Source organism: Poecilia formosa, unplaced genomic scaffold (genome assembly GCF_000485575.1).
Source record: "Poecilia formosa unplaced genomic scaffold, Poecilia_formosa-5.1.2 Scaffold82, whole genome shotgun sequence".
NCBI classification, from domain to species: Eukaryota; Metazoa; Chordata; class Actinopteri; order Cyprinodontiformes; family Poeciliidae; genus Poecilia; species Poecilia formosa.
Window position 1 is genome coordinate 1,664,399 of NW_006800021.1, and position 24,000 is coordinate 1,688,398.

At 41.3% G+C, this 24,000-nt stretch overlaps 1 protein-coding gene and 1 long non-coding RNA gene across 4 annotated transcripts in view; both read right to left on the bottom strand.

Moving 5' to 3' along the window:
- Nucleotides 1–24,000, bottom strand: part of LOC107836760 (uncharacterized) — a 573,704-nt gene that overhangs the window by 57,942 nt on the left and 491,762 nt on the right. The gene's annotated exons all lie outside the window — the stretch shown is intronic.
- Nucleotides 309–23,906, bottom strand: pxnb (paxillin b). 3 transcript variants are annotated; one of them, XM_007556989.2, is made up of 14 exons: nucleotides 23,702–23,900; nucleotides 10,555–10,763; nucleotides 10,388–10,473; nucleotides 10,153–10,292; nucleotides 9,468–9,642; nucleotides 7,278–7,389; nucleotides 5,886–7,157; nucleotides 4,779–5,045; nucleotides 4,281–4,682; nucleotides 3,974–4,135; nucleotides 3,271–3,444; nucleotides 3,105–3,186; nucleotides 2,854–3,002; nucleotides 309–2,757 (listed from the first exon to the last, which is right to left on the bottom strand). In XM_007556989.2, the coding sequence occupies exons 1-14, from the start codon at nucleotides 23,712–23,714 to the stop codon at nucleotides 2,491–2,493; spliced, it is 3,510 nt and encodes a 1,169-aa protein (XP_007557051.1). In that variant the 5' UTR covers nucleotides 23,715–23,900; the 3' UTR covers nucleotides 309–2,490. The 3 variants fall into 3 exon arrangements, with proteins under 3 accessions (XP_007557051.1, XP_007557052.1, XP_016529270.1); XM_007556990.2 differs by lacking the exons at nucleotides 4,281–4,682; nucleotides 4,779–5,045; nucleotides 5,886–7,157 and having other exon boundaries at nucleotides 23,702–23,882; XM_016673784.1 differs by lacking the exons at nucleotides 309–2,757; nucleotides 2,854–3,002; nucleotides 3,105–3,186; nucleotides 3,271–3,444; nucleotides 3,974–4,135 and having other exon boundaries at nucleotides 4,589–5,045; nucleotides 23,702–23,906.

The window sequence follows — 24,000 nt, forward strand, 5'->3', positions numbered from 1 at the left end:
AAAAATTGGAAATATTTCTCTTAAGAGCTTCACTGATTTTTTAATCAGTGAAGACAACTAACGAACTAACGAAAACAAAAAATTCTTAGGGATTATTTTGCATAGTTCCCCCACCTAAACAAAATACAATAAATTATATTACGGAAATTTTAATGTAAGTTATTTCAGAGATATTATAGTATTTATTCTGTGTTTCAAGACACACAAACAAAGATAAATTAAACAAAATGCATCAATAAATGTTGCTAGTAAAACGACCATTGTTACTTTAAGACCATATACATATAAAAAACAGAGTCAGACAAATTGATAGCAAAACAGAATTTATTTGCATAATCAGACTAACAATGATTAATCTCACTATTCATACAGACTGACATTCTGAGTGAAAAGGAAAGAGAGAAAAGAATTTATAGAGGGTATAGCTTTGGTTAAATAACATGCCACTACACTGATTTGAAAGGCTCCTGTAACATGATATCTTAAATAAAGAGAAGAAATAAGGCTCTAGAACTCCCTGAACAAGATAAAAGGGCAAATTATAATGAACAGACCCAACCTAGTGGTCATACAGTAGATGCCACTCATGCTGTGGGAAATGATTAGAATTAGTCCTGCCAATTGCTCTGGCAGACCACCGCCTTCTCGTGTAACAGCCAACACATTTTAGAGGACTCACAGACAACATGACAGACAGACTGTGGATTCTTACTGTGATCGGCCTGCGTGTCAAACCACAGGCACAAAAGCATAGAGTCTGTTAACGCACGCTGGTAATCCACAGTTGCATAGTTGCAGGAACGTCACAAGCAAACGGCATACTGTCCGCCGGCTTGTGCACTGCTCAACATTCATCCGTTTCCCAATACAGTAATCACAGCAAATATGTCCAAGTATCTGCGCCACGCCTTCGCCTCTTCACCCCCAAACAAGTGGTTAGGAAACACATTCGCCAAGCACATTCCAGACGATGTAGCTGCATTGAATATTTACAGAAACCCTCCCAGGAGTTAGTCCGAAACAGTAACGATTGTGAAAGAGATACAAACAACGTGGCTCCACCTGTGCGAGACGAGCTTAATTTTTTGCCCAGTGAAAAGACGAGGAATGATCAGACAGCGCAGAATGTCGGGACAGCCATTTGTGGACATTCTAGGTGAAAAATTAGGATTTTATACATGTTTTGGTTTTACAGACGAGGATACAGACAGTGTAAAGATAACTGTGGACACTGAAAGTGATTAAAGATTGGCTTCTCCTTTAAAGAAAAAGTAGCTGTGTAACATGGTTTCCACACTTCTTAGAACTTCATAAACAAGTGTTTTTGATCAATGACTAAACGTGACTCCAGAGTGACTTCACATTTCCCATTCTCTAAACAACCACAAGCTGAGTTACACATTTCCAAAGTCATGATGTTTTATAGCAATGTGGATTTATCCAAACCCCATTTTCTTCTACATAACAAGTGTTTAAAAGTCTTTCTGACATCATATGTGGTAAAAAAATAAAAAGCTGACCGCACATTTCCAAAGTTAAAAAAAAACAAAAAACAAAAAAAAACAATAGGTCATCTGTTCCCTGCTAAAATGACACACTCAGCCAGTGAGCAAAATTGTCACACACACATACACACACACACACATGGATTTCAGTATCTCATCCAGTCTGAATTCACTGCACTGTAAAATGATAGAAACTGTAAAAGTTGAAAAACACAACAATTTTCAGCTAACCAAACTGACATCTTACAAACATGTAGAAACAGGGAAAAAAGTAGTTTGCTGCCTCCATAATTTGTGGGGGAAAATGGCACATTTCTGGCATTTCTAAAGGTTTACGACACCATTTACATGCCAAACATGTCTTCATTAGAGTTGCTGACCAAATAAAAGCCACTTCAAAAATGTTAGTCAGCAGAAATGTTTTTTTTTTTTTTCAAACTTGGCATGAAAACAGTATTCTGCTTCAACAACATGCACACAATCAGTCTAAAACATACTTCCATCACCACCAGAGGAAAACTCTTCTTTTCACTAACACAGCAAAATATTCACACCTCTTGAACTTTTTCAGTTTTGTCACAACCGGAAGCTGCAATGCGTATGCTCAGATTCTATGCGACAGATCAAATTTGAAATAGTGAGAAATTGTAAATGATGACAGTTTTAAATTTTTTTTCGGACTTTTCAGCTGTTTGCTAAAAAGCCATTCGTGGGACAATGCAAATTGGTGGCAGCAGCATCATACTCTGATACAGGAAAGTTAATCAGTGTTAATAAGAAGATGAAAGAATGCTCACTTTAAAAAAGCATGTGCCATTTTCCTTAAACTTTACAATTTTAAACTACTTTGTGTTGATATCTCGCATAAAATCCATAAAGGTTGTCAAAGGTAGGAAAAAGTTCACAGGGTAATAAATGTTTTCGCATCGTGCTGTATTATAATCGGACCCTGCTCACAGCTCTAGCCTGCCCTAGATGTGGCTATCTAGTTGAACAGTTTGATGAAGCAGCCCTGGCAGTAGGGTTTGTCGTTCTGCTCTTTGAACGTGCCTTTGTTGAGCTGCTTCAAGCAGAAGGCACAGACGAAATGCTCCGGGTGGAACTTCTTGGACATGGCCGTGATGCAGCGGCCCGTGATGGGCTTCTGGCAGCCGGAGCAGAGAGAGCCGCGGCACTCGTGGTAGTGCACCTCGCAGTACGGCCGGCCGTCATGCTCGAAGAAGCTTCCGTTCACAAACGGGGTGAAGCACACCTGCGGACACACGAGAACGAGCCGTAATTTCACCCTCTCGTCTCGTTATTAGTGCGACAAAAATCAGCCAAGAGGGAGAAATTCTGGATCACGAACCCTGCAAACGAAACACTCGGGATGCCAGAGGCAGTTGAGAGCAGAGATGTAGTTCTCCAGGATGGCTCTGGCGCAGCCGCCACATTTCGGCGCAAACATGTCGAAGTAGTCCTTCCTGCAGTACGCCTTCCCGTCCTTTTCGTGGAACCCTTTGCAAGAAACACAGGAGAGGAAAACGGGTTTTGCATGAGCCGTAAAGCAAAAGCGAACATATTGCTAATTCAGAACTTAAACAACTAAAAAGCCTGTACCCTCTGGGCCGAAGAAGGATCCACACTGAGCGCAGAAGAAGTGTTCAGGATGCCATGTCCGGTCCAACGCCGTCACGACTTTCTGTACGAAAGGACGACAGCAAAGCTTACTACAGGCCGACACTTCTGCTCGAGACGCTCACGTTTTCACAGAGTGACGACGCACATCCAGTATGGGCCCGTTGCAGTAGTAGCATCGCGGAGAGAACAGATTGTGGTAATCTTTCTCACAGTACGGCTGTCCTTCCCGCTCGAAGAAGTTCCTGGAGCCGATCTCCTCCTGACAGTGTGTACACACAAAGTGCTCAGGGTGCCATGTACGGCCCATGGCAGTCACCACCTGAGTGAACAGGAGAGCAGATGGAGGATTGAAACATGTTTGGACCGATTATTTAAGGAGCTTCACAAACACTGCAGAAGCACAATCTTCCCAAGTAATTTTGGTGCAGGTTCTGGTGCAAATAAGTTGGCATACTTGAAATAAGAGAAAACTTACTGACACGCAACTTCAGCAAACTATAGGAGCTTGTTTTAAGTCAATTATTCCTTAATAGTGACGAAAAAGTACTAATTATAAGTCAAACAATCTGCCAGACATTTTTCCGGCATTATACGATAAACTATCTTGTGACCCTGGCAGACTATTTCAGCTTGGGGGATTGTTTTTGTAACCTAATCCCACTTGGATCTGTATCCTTTGTTTCTTTGGTTTTCACAATGTTGTTTGTTTTCTAGCTGTATTTGCAATTTCGCACTATTTTGGGTAAATCTATCAAATAAAATTCCAATAAAATAGATTGAGGGTTATCCAGAGGGTATAAAGGTTTTTGTAAGGCCTAGTGTATGAAAAGTTGATTATATCATCTCACCTGCCCCACAATGGGCTTACAGCAGGCACCACAGACTCCTTTAGCAACTGTCTGCACCCCCAGCTTGTTGAGGTCAGACTGCAGGCTACCAAGCATGTTGTCCAGCTTGTTGACCTGCGTCGGCGGCCCACCTGGAACTCCGGCCTTCCCCTGGGCCATGATCTAGAACGGTTGCAAACAGTTATGTCTTTCTGCTCCACAGAGATGCCAATGAAACAATTAATCACTCAGAGGCTACCGAAGTTAAAAAACAGACATCTCTAAGGACAGGTGAACAACAGAAGGGGTAAGAGACGGGGATTCGTGCCTGCATTGGAGGGAAGAATGGGTCATACTCTGTTTGGCAGCCTATAGACACCAGGAGTTTGGGTGCTGCTGGTTGTACTGGCTCCACCGGTGGTGGATGGTTTGGGGTGTGGACAACAGGAGGAGGGGGTTCTGACTTAGGGATGGGAAGGTCCTGAACAGGCGCCGGTGGGGGTGTGGCTTTTGTAATTTGCCGAGAAGGGGGAAGTGGCTCCTGAGTGCGGATGGCTTGTGAATTATAGGAGGTAGGTGGAGGAAGAGGTGGTGGTGTTGGGACAGGGGGCTGCTGTACTGGGAGTGGTCTCTTAGGTTCTTCTATAACAGCGGGGCGACGAGGGTTAGGGGGAGAGAGAGGTGGGAGGACCTTCCTGATAGGGACTGGTGACTCAGGAGGAATTATGATCTGAAGGGAGACAGAGAGGAGCGTGAAGGAAAAGCGAAAGAAGGTGAATTAGCTGAAAGATATTCTGGTTAGACGTCTGAGCACACAGCAGCCAACCTTGTCGACCTCACCGCCCCATCCGTCGGGACGGAAACGCTGGGGTTTGGACGTGATGACGACCCCCTCGGTCAGCCACTCGTCCGATTGTTTGCGGCGCCGCTCCGAGCGGCCGATCCCGAGCTTACCCTGAAGCTCCTCTATGAGACGGTCCTGAGACGAGTTCTTGTTTACAATGACGGGGCCCATCTTCCTGCGCAGGTGACCGTCACGGTACATAGGATGCACATTGGGAGTCTCTTTAGTGCGCCTAATCACCGATTTTATCTAGGAGGGAACGGTGGAAACCTCATCTTACACCCAGATTCACCGTAAACCAGTTCACGCAACATGCCAGCGGGCTTTGGGGGTCGTGCATCATGTCCTTTAAGCATGCTTGGGTCATATGACAGCAATGAGTTGAAACCCTCCAAATCCTCTTCAACATGACTCAAGCAAGCAAAATACTCACCAAGTCAGATGCGTTAGCTTTTTTTACACAACACAAGTCCAAGTGTAAGAAATTATTTTATTGATTATAGCAGCAAAAGCATTGAGTTAGCCATGGGTGCAATCTCAATCCAAAAACTGTTAGATGGATGGCTTCTTTTCTTTTGCTCGATAACCAAAATTAATTTATTTATTATGGTAACAAAGATACAGTAAGTAGGAATAGGACCAAACCAGAGATGTATCCAGCGGGAACTAGAACTGCCAGATGGATGGTTGGAAACTAAAAAAAACAACAAACTTTTCTCCAATTAGGGGACGCAAGATACCAAACTGCTAACTTGTATCAACTCTCTTCTAGGTGGATGTTGTATGCCAAGAAGTCTCAAATGTAGCAAGTTTTTAGTCTCAGTAGAGTGCCTACATCTATGTGCTCCAGAATTGAGGAAAATGGCACCAAATTATCAGCACACTCCTAATTGACACATATGTAGCTCACTAAATTTTAAAAACACTTCATAGAATAGAATACGGGTTGCGACCAGTGTGGTTGGTAAATATGTACCAGTTTTTAACTTCAGCCATTTTGAAGATGTTAACAACACAGCTGAAGCAGATGCTAGCATGTATCAGTCTCAGCAGCCAGAACCAAAACGAGCCTGACGTGCAGATGCATACATGTCCCGTTGCAGAGACTCTGTCTATACTGGGAGCTTGGACCAGGGGCATGTCCAAGGCAACCTCTGGGGTCCCAGGGCACGAGGAGGGGGTCATGGACTCATCCATCCAGCTGGCTTCAGTCAGTGGAGTCATGCTGCCATCTGTATACAGCCTCTCAGTGAACGGTGTAATGGTGCCGTCCAGTCCATCATGTAGGGACATTGACAGCTCCTCATCAGCCCAGTCCAGGTCTCCATTCCCGTCGGTTCCCATGGAGTCGTCTGTGATGGTGTTGGTGGCGCTGGCAAACGTGTCGGGTTGCACACAGTTTCTGTCCATGGGCAGGATCAGGTCCTCTTGCACTTCCTGCAGTCCTTTCCTGAGAGAGTGAGCCTCCATCGTCTCTAGTGGTTCCTCTGTGTGCGATGTATGACTTTGTGTGAAACTCATCGCCAGAAGCTTATCTAGGGCCTCATCAAGAGAGGGCTCCTCTGCAGAAGGTTGCTGTAAAGCGAGATAAGTGTCTCTCTGGGCTACTGGAGACACCTCTGACAGCTGTCTGCTGGTACTGGTGAAGATCAGAGGAGAGGGGATCATCAGCGGAGAGACTGCAGACGGCGGCAAATATGGTGCCGATGGGAGGTGCGGAGAAGATCGAGATGCAGACGCAGGCAGAGGCGAAGGAGTCGAGAGAGGGGGAGTGCGGGTTTTTGAAAGAGGCGGGGAGGTGAAATCTAAGTCCTGGTCAAGAAAACAAGCAGGCCTCTGGCTGATAGATTCAGAAGCACAGAACGTTTTACTAACGGATGGTGAAAGCCGCTCCGCAGACGGACTGGGGGTTTTGGAGGTCTTGCGCTCCAGGACAGTGTTAACAGAGGTAAGAGAGGGGGTAGTGGCACTGGAAAGGCTCGGGCTATTTCCTAACAAGCTGGAACTAGATGGAACAGGCTGACAGAGGACGAGCAGGGACTTTGTTTGGGAGGACAGCAAGGTGGCAGAGACATCTATGACAGAGTCCAGGTCGATGTCACTGGCAGCAGAAAGAGACGAAGTAGGACTGTGGGGTACGAGAAGGTTCGGGTGAGGCATCACAGAGCCACTGTCCTTCCCTTCCTCATCTATGTGCAACTCTAGGGCAGCAGATAAAGGGAGGAAAGAAGAGGCAGGTGGGTGGGGAAGATTAAGAGAAGAAGAAGAAGGAGCCACTGGGGTGATGGAGGAAGGCGCTGGAGAATGGTGAGAGGTAGTTGGTGTCCCTGCTTGGTCTGGCAGAGAGCCCAAAGAGCTGGGCTAGAGGACAGAAGTACAATAAGAGGAAGAGGACAGAGGTTATAAAAACTTCTTTAGGAGAGGTTTGTGAACAGAGGATGTAAAGTAGCCTCTACAACATTTACTCATGCTGACTTGTACCTTGAAGTCAGATAAAGAGGCCATCAGCTCATCCAACTCTCTGGTGGCACAGGAAGCCGACATTCTTGTTTGCTGCTGAGATGCATCCAAATCACTGTGACGTGTGGAAGAGCTGGAAAGCATGAAGGTGATTCTTTTTAACAACAATGAAGCTTAAATTCAAATGTAAATGGCGTTAAAAATAGGGATGCACTGAGAAATTGGCCCAGATTTTCTTAATTTTGGGAGATTAGAGATTGGCTGATACTTACATGACAAACAGATCTTATCCACTGATATTATCCACATCTCAAAGGTCTGAAAATCACCTTTTACTATCCTGTGAGAGAGGGCTGACTGACAGACCCAACCACCAGGTCATGTCTGTATGTGTGTAATTAACAATAGTTAATTAACAATTAACTATTGTGTAATTAACAATAGTTAATTACACTGCTGACAAATTAGCGACTCTGTCATGATGTTTAACGTTTAAATTGTCATCGGCCAAAATCGGAATTGGCAGATTAGACTTTTTAGGGATTGCCAGAAAATCAGTCAAATCAATCAGTGCACCCTAATTAAAACCTCGGTTTTATTCTGTGTTTTTACCCAGAACAGTAAAATGTATCCATGTAAAAATACCATTACTAACATTTTTTGTAAATAAGGCTAAGCAGTTTAATATAGACTTACATTATCCTAATAAGGCATTTAAAAAAAGAAAAAAAAAAATACAATTTCATTTTAAATCCTATATATTTATAGGCTTACAAACACATAAAACGTTGAAGGATTTGATAAACAAAGCCATACAGATAAATATTCACAACATTTCAACTTTTTCCAAGTTGTCTCATTACAACAATAAACTTTCATGCATTTCATTGAGATTTTATTTGACAGACAGCGAAGTAGTTAATAATTGCAACATAGAAGGATTTTTTTTCCCCCCAAAGTCTTGATAAATAAATCTAAAACGTATTTATTTTATACGAAATTTATCTTTTTGTTCTTATGTCCAAAAATAAAATCCAGTGTAACCAGCTGGTAACTCCCAGAATAGCTGCAGAGATTGACGTATGCGGTGGAAAAATCTGTTGCCACAACAATTAGTTGTCATACTCTTTATGGAAGAGCAGTAATAAGAAAGCCATAAAAGGGAAAAAGCAAATATGTGAAAGATGGTGGTCAGATGAGACCAAAAGAAACTTTTGTGGGCTACATACAGAACGCTATGCGTGTAGGAAAACAAGCAGATTGCATCACTCTGAAAACATCATCCCCACTGTGACACTGTTACTTTGTGTTGGCCAAGCAGATAGAAAATTAAATACGTTCAAGCTTATGGCTGCACCAAGACTAGATGAAACATTTCAATATTTTCACATTTTGTGGATCTCACAATTCTGAAAGTCTACATCAAAATGTTATCCAAAGTGAACCTTGCTGAAATTCAGCTACCCTTGAAAGTTGGGCTGCACAAGATGCCGCAAACGTATGGTTTTCTCAGAATCACTGTTTGCAATTTGCATAAATGTGAAGAACCGCCTGGAGTGCAATAAGTGTTTGCTAATTATTGAAGTACCATGCATTCATGCTCTCTGCACTTCTGATATATTTTATATTTAATTAAATGTATTGCTTAATGAAGCATAAAAAGTTTAAAAAGGTGGTGAAGGCAATGAAAAACTAGAGCTAAGCTTTATAATAAATTACTTTATTACTTATTTATTTTATTTATGTTAAATTTCTTAATCCGGACCTTGAGTCTGAATTTCATACGACAAACAAGCAAAAATGGCAGGAAAATGAAAAACCTTTGGATCTTTTTGTTTACAAAGCGTTAGATTTGTCAACTGATCTCAAATCCATGTCTTTGAGATGGAAATTATGCTTTTGTTTGTATTTTTAGTAGCTGGACTAATTAACTGCAGACTATGTTTGCTATGAATCCAGAACAAAAGATAGTAAAATGTTTAAATATTTGGTTTATTTATCACAAACCATATTGCAATCACGACATATGCAAATATTATATCACGTTTTCCCTAATATCCCGCACTCCTACTTAGAAAGATCACAATACATTTATTATTTCTTACTCTTCCCTGTATCACCTCTGAGAGAACCTGACTATTGATCTTTCTTCTTACTGTTAGCTTTTCTTTTGACTGCATGAATCAGAGTCAGTAAAAACAGAGGCTGTACCTGGGTGAAGGACCTGAACCCTCCAGCAGACCGTCCACCGGGGGTCGAGCTTCCTCCGGCCTCATCCCATTCCGTTTTGGCTTTTCCTGAGGCGGGGGGCTTACGAGGATGTCAGGAGCGCCTCCGTTCTCATAGTGGGTGATACTGCAAGACGGCAAGGGTGGAGCTGCCTCCTCTAAGGAAACGTGACAGGGAGAGTAAATGCTGCTCAACACAAACAGAAGTGAGAAAGTGTCGAACTTCCCCCTTCCCCCATTTTCTACAAAGTGGATTCCTGCCCTCTTGTCTTAGATGACGCACCGCAAATACAAGCAGATTAGGGGGAGAAAAGACACAAGGAAAGTACAAACCAGATGCATTTAATAAAACTTGAGGCATGTTACTTGAATAGATGTCAAAGAATTATGACATCATCACCATGTTTGCTCGGCAGCCTGACCCGCATCGCCATTCTTATCATATAAATACAAAATATTTGTGACAATGGTTTTATTTAATACTAAAATCCCATTTAAATGTGTTAAAATTGTTGCTGTGACATATTTTCTCCAGCATGTCTCCACTCTTCCAACTTCTCTGTATTCGTTATTGGAATTTAAACATCTAAGTGTTTTCAGGTTGGACACAAAAGGAAGAAGATGACACAGAGGTGCAATTTATTTATTATAATAGCAGCTTTCTCTACCTGTGGTGGGGAAGGAAGGGGAGCTCTGCTGCACGGCGTTGAGCTCCAACAGAAGCCGGTCCAGCTCCGAGAGGTTACTGCCCAGGGCAGAGGTGATGGCTGCTGGAGACGAATCTGACGTCTTGTGTTTGTTAGGAAAACTGAAAAACACACAAAGTGTAACTTAAAGGTAAAAGAAAATGTTTACCTTTAAGTCTGCTTGACTCAGAGGACATTCAGAGAGCGGGAGCAGCACCTGTAAACATGGTCCTCCTCGATGTGCGACAGCGGAGAACTGCTGCTGTCTCTGGACCACGAGCTCTTATGGGCCGAACCTAAAGACTGGAGCAGATGAGTAAAGTCATTAGCATTTTAGGTTTAAAGCCAGAGAGCGCCTCGTGCTCACATAAAGTGGAGACCCACCTGTTGGGAGGAGTGGTGGGAGTCTGGCTGATCTGTCAGGGAGCCGTTCAGAGCGTCAGCTGAAGGCGGTGGTGGAACCGGAGGCGGTACGGACGCGTCTTGGTAGGGGAGTCCGCCCGTCGGGATGGAGTAGGGCGTCTCATCGGGCAGAAAGACCGGCCGCTTCGAGATGTGGGATGTAGTAGATTCTAGGTCTGCAAGCAGCGCATCTGAAAAGGTGAAATACTTTCTTTAGGTTCCCAACACATGATCGATTTGGGATATCAGTATCAAACAACAAACAAGTATCAGATTATATGAGCCTGCATACAAAATCTCCTTTTAGTTTGACCCAGGATTCCTGTCCAGAACCACTCGTATCCTGAACAAAGAGTCACTGAATAATAATAAATAGGTCAGTTGTTCTCATACCCATTATATTAATATCACATGATCAAGCCTTTTCTAACATTCAATAATAAGTTATGATGCTGATATTGTATCGGGTCAATAACAGTACAGGCCAATACTCAAAGCTGTAATATCGATACAGTTTCGAAAGTGAAAAAGTTGCATCGAGACACTTGTAGTTTTTTTGCTCCAGGATCCATTTGAAGAAAACCGGAAGAAGCACAGAATCACATGAAGATAAAGAAATATGTAGAGATATTGCTTAGTGACGGGAATAATCCATTTGTCAGCCTCATTAGTGTATCAGAAACCTAAAAGTCTGATGTTTTTTCCAGTTAGTGAACGCACCACAGTAAGCTCTTACAGCTCTGCAGGTGTTTTCAGTATATAGTCAGATGAAGCCCAGAGATGTAGAATCCACTTTAAAAGAAAACTTTGGCATAAAATTTTGAGGCATTTTTGTGTTTTAACCAGACTGCAAAAGAGAGTGAGATTTACAGCAGGTAACAGGAAGGCGCAATGCAGCACAGTAAAGCTACTTTGTTTAATCCTGTAACAGTTTAAAGGATAAAATTAAGACTACCTTATATCAGAGGTAGTGTTTGTCTCTACCTCTGAAACAACTAACGATCCTGCATGGCAGGAAGGACAGAAATAAACATTTTTAACGTCTTTCATAAATCTTATATCAGCTTAGTTCATAAAGTAAAACTGATTAACAATCATTAGAGGGCATGCTGCATTGTGGGCTGGAGGCCAGTAAACTCCCTCATGTGAAGTGACATCGAGTCTGTCGTTCCAATGTGTTTACAACAAAATCAACACAGCAGTTTCCACAGCATCATGTCCAAAGCTGTCGAAGCCCTGAGCAGAATTTCCTTTGCAACATCTAGTTAAGCCTTCTGCACACCTTTTAGAAATATAGAACATTATATAGAAAGTTTATACAAAACTTTATTGAGCTCAGGAAATAAAGTGAAAATGATCAGACAGGATACAGAATACAAAACCCCAATAAATTTTCAAGTATTTTGGAGAGCTGCAGAAATGAGCTCAAAAATTAAAATTATCTCAAGATTTATTGCATAAATTTCAAACATGTTAAATGCGAGTTTCTCTATGAGAATATAAATCATCCTGCTGTGTGTTAATTCATGCCTTCCTACGAGTCCTGAGAAGCTGCACCGATTGCAGTTTTCTGTCCGATCACTGATTTTTAAAAACCGGTCCTGCTGATTCCGATTTTGGCCAATACTGATATTTTTTTAATAAACGACACTGTCAGGTGTTATAAGGCCACAAAACAGCTTCAATTTTCTAATCTTATTCTATTGGAAAACACTGAAAAATACCAATGAAACAATACAAACTTGTTTTAGATGCACATGAAGTAGTGGCATTAAATATAAATGAAAAGTTTAGAACATTGCCATTCAAACTACTGAATTAACTAAGCAAAAATAAACAAATCAGTTTCTTTACAGTTTTCACAGCCAGTCCATTTGAGACAAACTTAACAAGACAGACTGACAAAGAGGCAGGCAGGCAGAAAGCATTTCTGAACGGCGTCCAGGGTTGAGAGGGTACAAAGTTATCCTCCTGAGAATTTGGTGCAACTCCAGAATAAAATAGACCCTTACATCACACCATCCGTCCGTCCATCCATCCAGCCACCGCCTGACCAGAATAGACCGCCGTCACCAGCTGCATGCCGTTATGCTACAATGCTTTTGACATGCCATCATCTGCTTTAGATGATCCAAAGCTCACAGCGGCTTAAAAAAGCAGCGTCGCTTCAATCCGAGAACATACAAACCTGTCTCGATTTAGAGTTTCTTTATGACTGCAAAGTTTTATTTCCCCGTGATTTAGAAAGTGGTTCAAAGATCAGCAAAGAGAATATTTCACACTTCTCTAGACAAGAACTTCCATATTTAATCCTGACTCTTCATCATCACCATCTGTGGTCCAAAGGGGAATCCTGCCCAGAAGCCAAACGTCCTCCGTCCTGCACTTTGACGTAAACCATGCGGGAGCTCAGGCCTATTTAAAGCAGTAAGCTCAGTGAGTAACCATGTCTGTGCAAATGTGCTGAAATATCCAGACCAGCTCGAAATAATCTGCACCTGGTGCTGACATGCTGAACAAGGCCCGACTTAAATTGACTTTGTCGCTCATAAAACAAAGCCCGCAGATAGAAAAATGCCACAAGTGGTTTTAGGACAAAGGTGAGCCGTAAAATGCGCCAATCTAAATGTAGCTGTGGTATCATATTTCTCTTACCAGGGTTTTCAAATTAAACACGCTTTTGGACTTGCTATACTTGTTGTACTGAATTCCTAGAAAGTTCCTGTTGGCCTTGGCAGAAAGGACGGAAATCCTGCCCAAGGACTGCAGAGGCACTTGCAGACAAAGCAAAGTTCTCCAAACTCACCATCGGCTGCTGCTATGACACAGCAGTGACTGGAAATATTCAGAGTTATTCTTAAAGACAACTGTGATGAATCTTTTGGAAATATGAAATTATCTTCTTACTTTATCATGGTTTTAATGTGATCTTCATATGAATCTGGTGCCATCTGAAAAGGTTTTCAAGGAGATTTCTGGGATAAAAAGATACTTTGTCCTTAATGAACATGTACTTTATTATTTTATTAAATTACATATTATAAATTAATTAAAATCAAGAGTATGTCTCATGCAGATCACTCACTATTTAGGTCATTATGCAAATTGTCAGAAACCAACAACAGACAATGCTGCTGTAACACATGGATAATTTCCCTTTGGGTACATAATGTATTTCTGAATGAATTATTTTGCACATTGAATTTTCATTCTTTGTATGTGAGAATGACTCCATGATAAGGATACTACCGCTATTCCTAAAGAAAATGATCCAAATATCTATCTGCCATGTTTTTGAAAATATGTTTAAAAATAGTCTTTAGAAAAATGTTAACAGAGCTCCACAGTATCAGGAAAACATCACAATGCAATATCACCATGGAATATTGCGATAACGACATAATAACCCACATTTCCCTCTTTTCCATCATCACGGTTTCTGACCTTTTTCCTCAGAGTCGCTTAGATCTACTGAACATCAGATAAGAACATAAAGGATGAGGAAATCCCACCCAAATGCCTGAATATGTCACTGTAAAGCAGAGTTTAATGCACTACAGCCTAACAAACATTACATTCAAGCAGACCTGTATGGTTCTAGCTTGAAATGAATATTTAAATAGAAACTTTAATAGATTATTTTCTGACGACTATTTTTGTTTAGCCTAGGCAGAATAGTTGGTGCTCATATTAAAAATAACAACAGCATAAAACACAAGTTTTACACTATAGAAATTGCACACACCTATATAAAAGTGAATTATTCTTGTTGCTGGTTTGACATTTCTATTATTGTTGATGTAAAACATCCTTGTTTAGTTTCATTATTACCTAGAGCTGGGTGGGGCTTTGTTTCTTGTGCCTTCATAAAAAGGAATATATGGAGTTAAGAGAATCCATTTGTTTTATTAAAATTATTCTAAATATAAAGTGATGAATGAATGAGAAAATAAATAAATCTTCTTCACAACACAGATGGATATCACAAGTTTTCTTTTATGATCATAGAAATATTGAGTAAAGGCAGACAACAGAAGGTCAGGTTGTTGGTTTGAGTTCAGAAATCTCAGCTTCTTCACGAGTCAGTAGTTTGCTCTTCTGTTTGCTCCCGGCTGCCAGCTGATGGAAAGTAGATAACAGACAGTGATCTAGTTCACTTTGGATGTGTGAACACAGGACGATAAATGAATTCATTATGAAAGTCTGTTGATTGTTCACTTACACAACAGCTTACTGCTCTGAGCGCACATCGCATTCATAATGTGCGCTCAAAACCTTAATTGCCTCCGCCCCTATCCTGGCAAAGATGCTGCTTCTCCAATGCTTCCAGACCTGATATTTCCTGACAGAGCATTTCCAGAATCTCAAATTCTCTCAGACCGTTCCACTCAATCTCATTCCTCAGGAGAGAGGATGCAGTGCCAGGATCTCCTGCAGGAGTTCGTCCCTTTCTTTCCTCAGCTCCATGTAGCTGTTGGACTTTTCTTCACCGATGCGGTCCAGAACCTCAGATGAAACCTCTATGTGAGCTTGAGTAAGGAGCTCTCGATTCTTTTTCTTTTTGAAGCGTCAGTTTCTCGACTGAGGTCATTCATTCCTCTTTTGTGATTTGCTTTGGGAATCTGGATTGGCACTGGACATTTGTGACAGACATTACGGATTTCTTCCAGTTTCTGCATGAAATGGTCTGCGATTTCAGCAGCCCGTTCAGCTTTGGACTCCACATTTAGCTGCAGATTAGTTTCCACCTGGAGCTGGTGATTCAGTTTTGGAAACACATGAGTGAAAACTTCTTCTACTTTTAAGGTAAGGTACAAGCAGCAGATTTATTTTTGGTAGGTTATCTTCTACACCATAAAAAAAATGCGCTTACAGCTGTTGTTTGAAACCAACTTACGACCAATGGCTTTGCTGGGATCTCCATCCTGGAGCTCTTTGAGCTTGTCAATTTCTTGACTCAGAGCCATGTTCTTCTTCCTCTCTGCTTCAAGCTTCTTCCTGAAGTGGTCTCTTATTTCTGCATTTTGATGGTGGAGTTCTTTGTTTTCATCAAAAAGAATGTTCAGCTCCTCCTCATACATTTCAAAGAGGTTAAGCATATGCTCACGACTCCACAGGTTCTCCATGTTTGCATTTTTTCAACCTGAAATGCTTGCTTCCCCAGCGCAGAGGGAAGTGTGTCGAAGGTCTGAGTTGATTCCCTGTAGTGAACTCTGAACTGCTGGAAGACCCGACTGCAGTTCCAGAACATTTGCTGCGTCATCATAAGGATCCGCAGCGACATTCTGGCGTTCTGTCCACCAATCACAGCAGAGACATTCCTCTCACTTGTTCCATTCAGATTGGAAAGGACATTTCCATCGTAAAATATCTGAAGATTTTACATCTAGTTGGATGTAGGATTTCAGAAGAATATTTAATCACGATGCTATTGCTGAGAATGATAAGGTAGCTCACAGTTATCTTTCATTTTCCTCTCTTTTTTTACATTTCATATTGACTCAACCACTATTCATGAGCATTAGCATCTCAGCCATTAGAGAAAGTAACATGCGACTGGCAAAATATGTTATTGCAACCAAGTAATACTTTGCAATTACAATATTGCACGCACACACAAAAGAATTTATCAATTATTTATTAATTAACATTCTTAATCAAACATTTTCCCTATAGAAGTATGAGTATGTTCATGTAATACACTGCTGTATAAAATTGCTGGAAAAATTTGTAAAAACAGACATTAAAATGCAAAGTTCTTCACTTTTACTGAAATCTTAGATTTTTAATCTCATATTTCAAACAAGTCGAAGCAATTCGAATGCAGTTTGTCCTACACTTGATTCAGGACAAACTGCAACTTGATTCAGCAAGACATATTTGACCAATGACAGAGAGCAGAAGGATTAGCGAACTGAAACACTAATCGTGTGGGAATCATTAATTTGACCTTAGTTGTTTCAGCTAAATGATTTGTAAGATAAGGCTTTGTTTTTGGACCCATCACTGATCAGTCTTCTCAAGCTCCTCTTGAAATGCAGAAGCAACAACAGCAAATGTATCTTATAAATTATGAACAACTGATTCTGTCCTTCTTACATTTTTTTTAAGCCACTACCTTTGGTTGTGGTTAAAAACATACTTGTGTAAGTCCAAGAAAATCAGTGTCATTGTTTACAACATCTCCTTCTGTTCCCTGGAAGGACTTGAGAAATCAAGCTCTGTATGAGAAATCCCAGACAGAGAACTGAAGGATGATGAGAGTCAAGTGGACTACAAAACTACCACAAGTAAACTTCCTGCAGCTGCCAAAGTGTAAAGAACTGATCAGACAGGAAACAACATCAAATAATGTCACTACAATCTAGCTCCTAACTTTCAAAGACAGGAAAAACATGGCAATAAAACATCTGACCAACAATAACAACGAGTCCTTCTTGGTAAAACAGGAAAGTAAAAATACGTCTCACTAAAGGAAAACAATGAAGGCTTGTGGAAATTATTTTAAATGACCCAAAATGATTTTTGGACCAAAAAAAAAAGAAAAAAGATGATAATATATTTAAAAACTAGGCTGGAGTTTGAAGAGTATAGACCTGAAATGTTGTCGATTTGTTTTGCTTTATGAAAGAAAACAAACTCTAAACAGAAAAGTCTCAAACTTTTAGGAACTTAAAAGCATCAACAAACCAAACAGCAGTGTGGGCCAAGTATCGCTCTAATCTTTTCCATTCCAGACAAGGGGTGGTCGGGTGGGGGGTGTAGCAGCCACAATGGACAAAGTCCAATTCTGCTAACAGCATCCTGACTCAATGGCTGATTGTGCAGCAGTCTGAAGGAATAAAACTGTCGTCAAAAATGAAACGACTGGATCAAATTATTTCAAGCGACTTCATCTGACTTGAGTCAAACAATACACAGACTTGCAGTGGCGCTGTCAGTGGACATAACTGCGGTCACGCTGCGGTACCGTATTGTGTTGACATTATACACATTCTTGCGGCAGTGGGCACACGTATAGTCTTGACTTTGTGCACCCAATGTCCACCCACTCACAGCTCTGCCACAGTCCTGCAATGTTTATCGGATGGGATGAAGGCACATGGGGAATTCCAGACATTCCTCCGTCCACCCTGAGAAAGAAACCTCTCAGGTAGGGGCATGTGGAAAACGGCTCTGAACGCAAACACACAAACTTAATCTAGCGAAAACGGTCATTAACATCCCGCCTTTCTCCCCCCACCCCCAAACGCACCTGGAGTCAAGAAGAAGACACTCAATACTCAACGCTATCCACAGCATGCTTTGAATTCCACAATAAGGGAGATGCCTGTGTTTTTACCGCCCTTCACCAGACAGTGGGGAGTACACGAAACCAGAGCACTTCGATCTTTTTCATCAACATGTGGGCGACGATGAAAGGTCATCAGGGTCCACAGCTCACCTGTTTATACCCAGGGAGCAAAAAAGAGCAGAACTGGCTCCGGTCCCAAACGGAAACCCTATCCTATCCCATCAAGCCAACCCAACGTGATATATTTATAACAAACAAGAAAAGCAGGGGCCGGAGTGAGGTGGCGGCATGGGAGACGCCAAAGAGAGAAATGACATCAAAAAGGTGACGGAGTCGACAGAGAATCTAACTTTAAAGATTAAAGATGGCCAACTATTGTTTTTACCGTGCAATTTAAGAAAGAGAATCCCAAAGAGACAATGGTTGAATGGATGAACGTTAGTGATGGCATACAATCAGTGAGACAGAGGCATCATTTAGCGATTGCTAGCTAAAAATACCCTGCCAAGCAGAGGCATGTAAGAAAGATGACACTCCCTTTGAAAGAGTGCTGGACCAAAATAAAAGTGCTTCCCCACAGGACAGTAAATCAGATCACAAGGGAAAGTCTAGCGACTGATGCAGCACTCGGTCACCGAGGACATTCAGAGCCAAGGCGTGGATGAAAACCGTATGTCAACGAGGAGCCATCTGGGCTGTCTGCAAACTGTCAAAGATCGGCCATCTTGTCATTTACGGCATGCGAGCGCTTGTTAAAAGCACATTCGTTCTTTCAATAATATTTGTTCCAGACATTTTAAAAAAATTTTATCTATGATTGCGTTGACAACTGTTAGACATACGGGATATTTAGCGTATTACAAATGTTCTGCTAACTGCTGCCAAAACGATTTAATATAGTTAGGATGAAAGATGTAGAAAAAGTAATTTGAAACTTTTTACGAAAAAAAAAAAGTTTATTTATTCACATGGATGTGGAGTCACTCCAACCTCCATGTGCTAAAAATTGTTCAATTGGATCAAATAAATTAATAAATCAGTCCCTCCAGTTTTTCACAATTTCACGATAAAAGTCATGCAAAAAAAGTTTGTTTTTTTCCACTAATGCTGGGTAATTGTGACTTTATTCCAAAGGTTCTGCAAAAATTGTCAAAAACATTGGGTTTGAGTGACTGATGAGCTATAGTCCGTGATGGCGAGTAGCTATTTAAATTCTTTAAAGAATAGAAATATTTTTGTCTGTTTGGTATTTTTCCCTTTTCGTTTTCCTCCATATGTCGATTTTTAAACAAAATTCCTTGCAAATATTTCCAAAGTAGCACCGCAAAATTTGTGATTTTGAAAGCAAAAAAGATTCATCATAAAAATATGGTGAAATTCTGGAGGGACTGATAAATATTCATCCATTCACTGTATATAGAATAACCAATTAATCCAAGATAAGCTGACAAGTTCTCTGCAGATTCAGATTTCTTTTCCGACAGGTCAATAGGTCAGATAGGCTACCGGGATTAGCGAAATTTAAAAGAAACGAAACGAATGAAAACCGAATCCTTTTACAACCTTTTATGTTGTAAAATTAAAAAGTTTGTGTTTTGTTTTCCTGTCTTTATACAGCGACTGTTCCCAGCTGCATACTTCATGCAAGGCCAAAGAGTTAACAACTGTATACAAAATAAAAACCATTATTTCAATAAAAAAATAACATAAAAATACATTATCTTTATCTACAAGTGTTTATAGACTAAACAATTGAATCTCTAATTTAAACCGATGAAAGAAAACTGCACTAAAATTTCATAAAATACAGATAATTTACAGCTAACCAGAATAATCAAAATTCAACAACATGAAAACATTCAATTCAAGAAAAAAAATGACAAAGCTTTGGTTTAATAAGCGAAGATATTTTTTCACACGCAAATCCAACCTTAATGTGGCATGCATCGATAATTTGTAGAAATTCACAGATCTTGAAGTTTTTAAGGCTTCAGAGTGACGTACCGATTTATTTTGTGAAACAAAAGCATCAGGCTTTACATCAGCCTTATTAACCTGATATCAGTCAGTGCTCGTCTTGAGCCAAGATCTGAGGTCATGTAACTGGGAGGGCATGGAAACAGCATGTGAGAAAGAAACAGGAAGCGACTGAAAGGAGCTACAACTGGAACAACAGTATGGTACACCAGCAAATAACAGAGGAAAGGCTGTTCTGGCACCCGGCTCACAGACTGTAGGCCCGCCGCTGCCCCCTCCAACAGCGTTCGACGGCCTCCAGCACTGAGTCCGCTCATTGTTTTTCTTCACTGTTTCCTGAGGATGTGAGACAGGCTGAGTTGCCTAAGCGATGAGGTCAGTCACGCAGCTCTCTCTTCCCCAGACCTACAACAGGATGGGTGTGGATCAGGGACGAGCCTGATTTACAGTCGGGGGGCTTCTTTGCAGCTTTGCAGGCGAGCCCACTGGTTGAGCATGGTATGCTCCAACCCTCCAGCCTTTCACAGGGTGATGACGGCTCGTTTGCTAACACTAACTCTGCACTGACTCACAGTGAGCCGCTAAAACACCTTTAAAGATTTTCAGCATGTAATGCAAATGGTTTAAATAATGCAGCATCATGATCTACACACCCAACCAAGTCTTCTCAGGGTTTTGTAATAAATGTAAAAAAAAAAAAAAACTCCCTCTCTGCCAGGCAATCAACCGGTCCTCTAAGGTTACAGGCCTGCCGTGTGTTTACAGATGCATTAAGGTGTTGCTATGTGCTTCGGTTTACACACAGATCTGTTCGTGCTTCAATAGGTCTGGAAAAGGTGCCTGAGGATTCTCTCCGTTTCTAACTATAAACAGCATTTGTTACCTGCTGTGTTCCCAGAAAATTTCCCGAGTCTGATTAGAGGAAAACTGTTTTCTAAACACGGCGTCGGCTCCTCGGCTAAAAATTAAGACAGAAACAAAGAAGTAAAACAGCAGGAATTTAGTGCTACCTGTTAGCTTAGGGGAGAAAAAAACTTTATGGTTATAATCAGAGGCACACGACCGTTTCTTCCCCCAAAAAAACTTCCCTTAATGCAACAACTGACTCTTGCTTTGTGTTAAGTCGGTTTCTCCTCTTGTCCACATTACTGACAAAAACCTGAAAACTTCATCCATCATTTCGTGTAATTTTTCCACACCCTGTCCTGGCTCCCTTTCACACTAACCTGTGCTTCACGCTGAGGCAACAAACCTCCAGCAGAAAAAAAGAAAGTAAAACCCCCCACTGTGAAGTCTGGACCACATTTCCAGCACATTCTCCAGAACGTCTACACTAGGCCGGACCTGGAAAGAGGCACTAATGTAGGGAGACTGAACTCTCCCAGTCACTTCAATCAAAACTTGTATTAAGGTTACGATATCAAATTTTGCTGAGAAATAAATTGTCCCAGAAGTTATTGCGATAAACGGTAATATTGTTGTTTTGAGACCATTTTTAAAGTAACTTAATGGTGATGGCATAATAACGCAAAAACACATTTTCAAAGATCATTAAACTCTAATGAACGTTTAATACTGGAACTGGAAGATATTTTAAATATCCAAAATACATAAACAAAGCTACAGAACAATAAATAAAATGAATTATGAAGTCGCTGTAAACAAAATTGTCCTCCAGAAAAAGGGCTGATAAGACCAAAGTACCAGACTGGAGACTTTTGTCATCCAGTTTTTGTCAGAAAGAGAGAAAGAGAGAAAAAGAGAAAAACGATAAATCGTGCAAATGGAAATTATTGAGTTTGCTTCAATTTATCATGCAATTAGCTGATTTATTGCTTATTGCGACAGGTCTACTTCTACTTTCTGATAAGCCTGCGTAAAAGTTCAGCAGTTCACAGTATTAGAAAAAAAAAGAAATAGAAACCAAACTGATTTAATTTAAAAAAAGGGCAACAGACAGAGCACTCCGACACATGTTGCTCTGAGGTCCACATCTGGGCGAGGACTCGTCCCATAGGGCCACATGCGCGCTGAAAATGAAGCTGGGCCTGGTTGCCACCTGGCCAAGATTGTAAAAAGACTGATTGGAGAATTTCACTGGAAATTTCTGAGTCAGCAAGGGAGGGCTCACCCTGCTTCTTCCAGCAGTGATGATCACATAAATCGCACAAGAAAAACAACAAAGAAAGGGTTAAAAGAAGATCAGGTTTCTTTCTTGATTCACGTGAGCTTTTATCAACCAATCCTGTAGCCTTTTCAGCTAAAAGGTCAGTAATGAAGTGTGTTGTTCTTGCATACTCAAGGAGGGATTAGGAAACTTAAGACTACCACTGTGAGGCACTTGGGAGTTATTTAATCTACACGTTTTGACTTTTGCTCTACCGAATGTCAAAACTCAATGTTTTTAACAAAGGGTTGGAAGATTTCAGGTGGACAGACGGAGAGTAATTGCGTCGCCACCGGAGCAGGAGAGGTGTGGCGAGAGGTGAGTCATGACCTCGCGGGTATTTGGCCTTGGACCCCGAAAGAGAATGATGCTCGAAATTCCTCAGCAGCCTCGCCCTCCCACCCCCCGCCTCTTGGTCTTCAGCAAGCTGTTCAGAGGGGATGTAAGCTCCCACTTAGTCAACAATACGTCCTTTCAGCAGACTACAGCAGCAAGAGCATCTAATGTGGCCTGGAGGTATTCTCACAGCAGGCCAAATGCTAAAATGTGAGCCATCGTCTCTCCACTTAAGCAATTACCAAATCCATTTAACTAAAGCTCCCTCTTTGAGAGGTCAGGAAAGGAAGGAATAAAACTTCACAGATTCAGAGGATTAGCATGAAGTGAATATATAGTTTTATATAGTTGACATATGAAATTGTAAGTGGAAGGAGATAAGACAGTTTTTGTGGTGTACCTAGCATGTCTTACTTTTGTCAGTTTTCAAAGCATGAGTTAAACAATGTTGAACGGATGGATGAATGTCAAAATGTAGAAATATTTCCAACACCAATGAGCGCAATTAAATTTCCAGCCTGTGTAATGAACGCATTGACAGGGAAAATGTTTGTACTCGTCACGTCACAGAAAATTAAAACGGTGTTTTCAATACCCAAGTAAACAGACAAATTGGGGGGAAAAACACTAAACAAACGATTGTTTGATTTTCCCCACAACCACATTGTCCAGATTTCTAATTTAAAAATCAAGTGTTTTCGTGGGTCGGTGGTTATGTTTGTTTTTGTTTTGTTTGTTTGTTTGTTTGTTTTTTCCAGTAATATCTGCTCTATCCCAGTGGTTTTAAACAGCCAGAGTGAGGGCTGAACCCACATTGTGCTGCCTGAGCAGTCTAAATACGGAGGCCTGTTGACTCCACCACTTCAAAGTTGGAATGAGTAGCCTGGGGCAAGAGCGAAGGAGTTCACGTTAAAGCTCGACAACAACATGACAACTGAACATCTCCTTCCTTTGGAGCGATAAATTGGATCAAAAGTGGCTCATATACATGGCGTTGGAGCGACGTATCATTATCAGAGCCATAAACATGAACGCGAGGGAGAGTTCAAACAGAGGTGGTAGTAAAAGGCTAGCGATGTCCAGCCGCTAACTTACTGCGAGGCTTTTAATAAACAAATAGGAGCGAATTATAAAATGTGTCAAACGACTACTTCTTTTTTTCGCAGGGCGCTTTAACATTTCTGTCTACTATTAACCCACTTTTCCAGAGAAAGAATAACCTGAAGTTTACCAGAAATACTATTTTAGACACCAAATCTCGACGAAACGTAACTGACTCCTCCACCCTGCTGCCCGTTTCTCTTCATAGAACAAAAAAAACACTCCGCTTTCCAAAAGCAAGCTTTGCAACTTACCCAGATCGTCCATGGTGACTGCCTGGTTGTGTCCGGCCTGAGTTTTCTTTCTAGCGACCTTACCGACGAGTTACGGAGTCTGGCTCTTCAAACTTCTCCACTCCAGCTCCACAAGTTCAGTCAGGATAGGGACTCGTGAACGCGCAGCAGTGTGTTCATGTGTAGCTTAACCAGAGCGCCTGCATGCTGCGGTTGAAGCTAGGTAAAGAGCGACATCTGGCGTTCAATAGCCAAAACTACATGTTTAAAGCCAAACAGCCAAAGTTTTATTGAAAAAGTTGCTGTTCTTTTTGCATTGA

Coding starts and splice junctions, on each gene's coding strand:
- pxnb (XM_007556989.2), bottom strand. Junction 4,683..4,778: donor GGGGCGGTGAGGTCGACAAG/GTTGGCTGCTGT, acceptor GTCTCCCTTCAG/ATCATAATTCCTCCTGAGTC. Junction 3,003..3,104: donor ATCCTTCTTCGGCCCAGAGG/GTACAGGCTTTT, acceptor TTTCTTGCAAAG/GGTTCCACGAAAAGGACGGG.